General features: G+C 56.6%; 1 protein-coding gene across 1 annotated transcript in view; it reads left to right on the top strand.

Annotated features, from left to right (window-relative positions):
- Window positions 1–1,973, top strand: part of LOC122162442 (WD repeat-containing protein 73-like) — a gene marked incomplete at its 5' end in the record, with an annotated part of 4,633 nt that extends 2,660 nt beyond the window's left edge. The window contains one exon of the mRNA XM_042822733.1: window positions 1,498–1,973. Coding sequence (XP_042678667.1) covers window positions 1,498–1,712 — 215 coding nt within the window. The remainder of the gene's footprint in view (window positions 1–1,497) is intronic.
- Window positions 1,974–2,042: the final 69 nt, after the last annotated feature.

A 2,042-nucleotide genomic window follows, 5' to 3' on the forward strand; every position in this document is an offset into this window, starting at 1 on the left:
TAACCATAACCCCATGACCCCAACCCTAACTGTAAACCTGATCCCAAATCTCTAACCCCAACCACAACCCTGTGACCCCAACCCTGACCCCAAAGCCCTAACCATAACCCCATGACCCTGACCCCAACCCTAACTGTAAACCTGACCCCAAAACTCTAACCCCAGTCATAACCCTGTGACCCCAACCCTGACCCCAAAGCACTAACCATAACCCCCTGACCCTAACCCTAACCCTAATCCCAACCTTAACCCTGTCACCCCAAACCTAGCTGTAAGCCTGACCCTAACCCTGACCCCAAAACTCTAACCACAACCCTGTGACCCTGACTCTGACCCCAAACCTAATCCCAACCTTAGCCCTGTCACCCCAATCCTGACCCCAAAGCCCTAACCATAGCCCTGTGACCCTGAGTCTGACCCTAACCCTAATCCCAACCTTAACCCTAACTGTGACCCCAACCCTGACCCCAATCCCACTCTAACCCTTACCACTACTCTGTGACCTCAAGCCTGCCCCCAAAACCCTAACCATAACCCTGTGAGCCTAACTCTGACCCTAAGTCTAATCCCAACCTTAACCCTGTGACCCCAACCCTAACTGTAAACCTAACCCCAATCCTGACCCCAAAGCCGTAACCACAACCCTGTGACCCTGACTCTGACCCCAACCCTAACCCTAATCCCAACTTTAACCCTGTCACCCCAACCCTGACCCCAAAGCCCTAACCACAACCCTGTGACCCTGAGTCTGACCCTAACCCTAATCCCAACCTTAACCCTAACTGTGACCCCAACCCTAACTGTAACCCTAACCATAACCCTGTGACCCTGACTCTGACCCTAAGCCTAATTCAACCTTAACCCTAACTGTGACCCCAACCCTGACCCCAATCCCACTCTAACCCTAACCACAACCCTGTGACCCCAACCCTGACCCCTAAATTCTAACCATAACCCTGGGACCCTAACTCTGACCCTAAGCCTAATCCCAACCTTAACCCTGTGACCCCAACCCTAACTGTAAACCTAACCCCAACCCTGACCCCAAAGCCCCAACCATAACTCTGTGACCCTGACTCTGACCCTAACCCTAAGCCTAATCCCAACCTTAGCCCTGTGACCCCAACCCCAAACCCAACTGTAAACCTGACCCCAATCCTGACCCCAAGCCCTAACCATAACCCTGTGATCCTAACTCTGACCCTCACCCCAATCCTAACCCTAACCCTAATCCCAACCTTAACCCTAACAGTGACCCCAACCCTAACTGTAACCCTGACCCCAAACCAAGCCGTCCCTGCAGCCACGAGCTGGGCTGGGTGGCTTCCTTTTGCTCCAGCCGTGGAGCAGCACAGGGTCCTTTTGCTGCCCTCGGTCCCTTCTCAGCTTTGCAGCACCGCAAGCTGCAGCTTAGTGGGAAACACTGATGGCGGTTGGGCCTCGGAGGGCTGTTCTGAGCGTGGAGATGTGGCTGTAACCCCTGTGCTCCTCCCCAAGGCTTCGACGGCGCCGTGCACGTCTACGACACGCGCAGCTGGGATGGCAGCGGGGCCGAAGCGCGGCCCCTCTTTGTGCACCGAGGCCACGCGTTTGGGGGGCGCCCCACGGTGACGGCGCACGCTTGGCACCCCCAGAAACCCAGAACCCTGCTGTCGGCGGCCACCGACGGCTCCTTGCACATCTGGGATTGGGTTCAGCCTCCGGGGAGCTGAGGGCGGCTGCCGCTTTGGGGTTTTCCTGCCTGCGCTCCCAGGCCGCCCATGGCCTGGAGGTGGTGACACGGAACGGGAATTCCTTGGGCCAGTTCCTTGGCGATGCTCTGCGCTCCCGTGTCTCGTTGGGATGTGAGTTCTGACCGCCTTGTTTTGCTCTGTTCTCTTGTTCCCCCCTCCCAGCCGTCGTTCCGTCGCTTTCCGTCGGCCTCGCGAGTCTCGGAGGGGAAAAAAAAGTAATTAAACGACCCCAAAAAACAACGAAGCAGCAAAGTACAATGCGAGGAAACGGGCTGTCCTGCGGCATCCTGAACCTCCTGCCTTCCTGGC

The sequence above is a fragment of the Centrocercus urophasianus genome, unplaced genomic scaffold (genome assembly GCF_019232065.1).
Source record: "Centrocercus urophasianus isolate 14NV4802_14NV808 unplaced genomic scaffold, USGS_Curo_1.0 seq_203, whole genome shotgun sequence".
NCBI classification, from domain to species: Eukaryota; Metazoa; Chordata; class Aves; order Galliformes; family Phasianidae; genus Centrocercus; species Centrocercus urophasianus.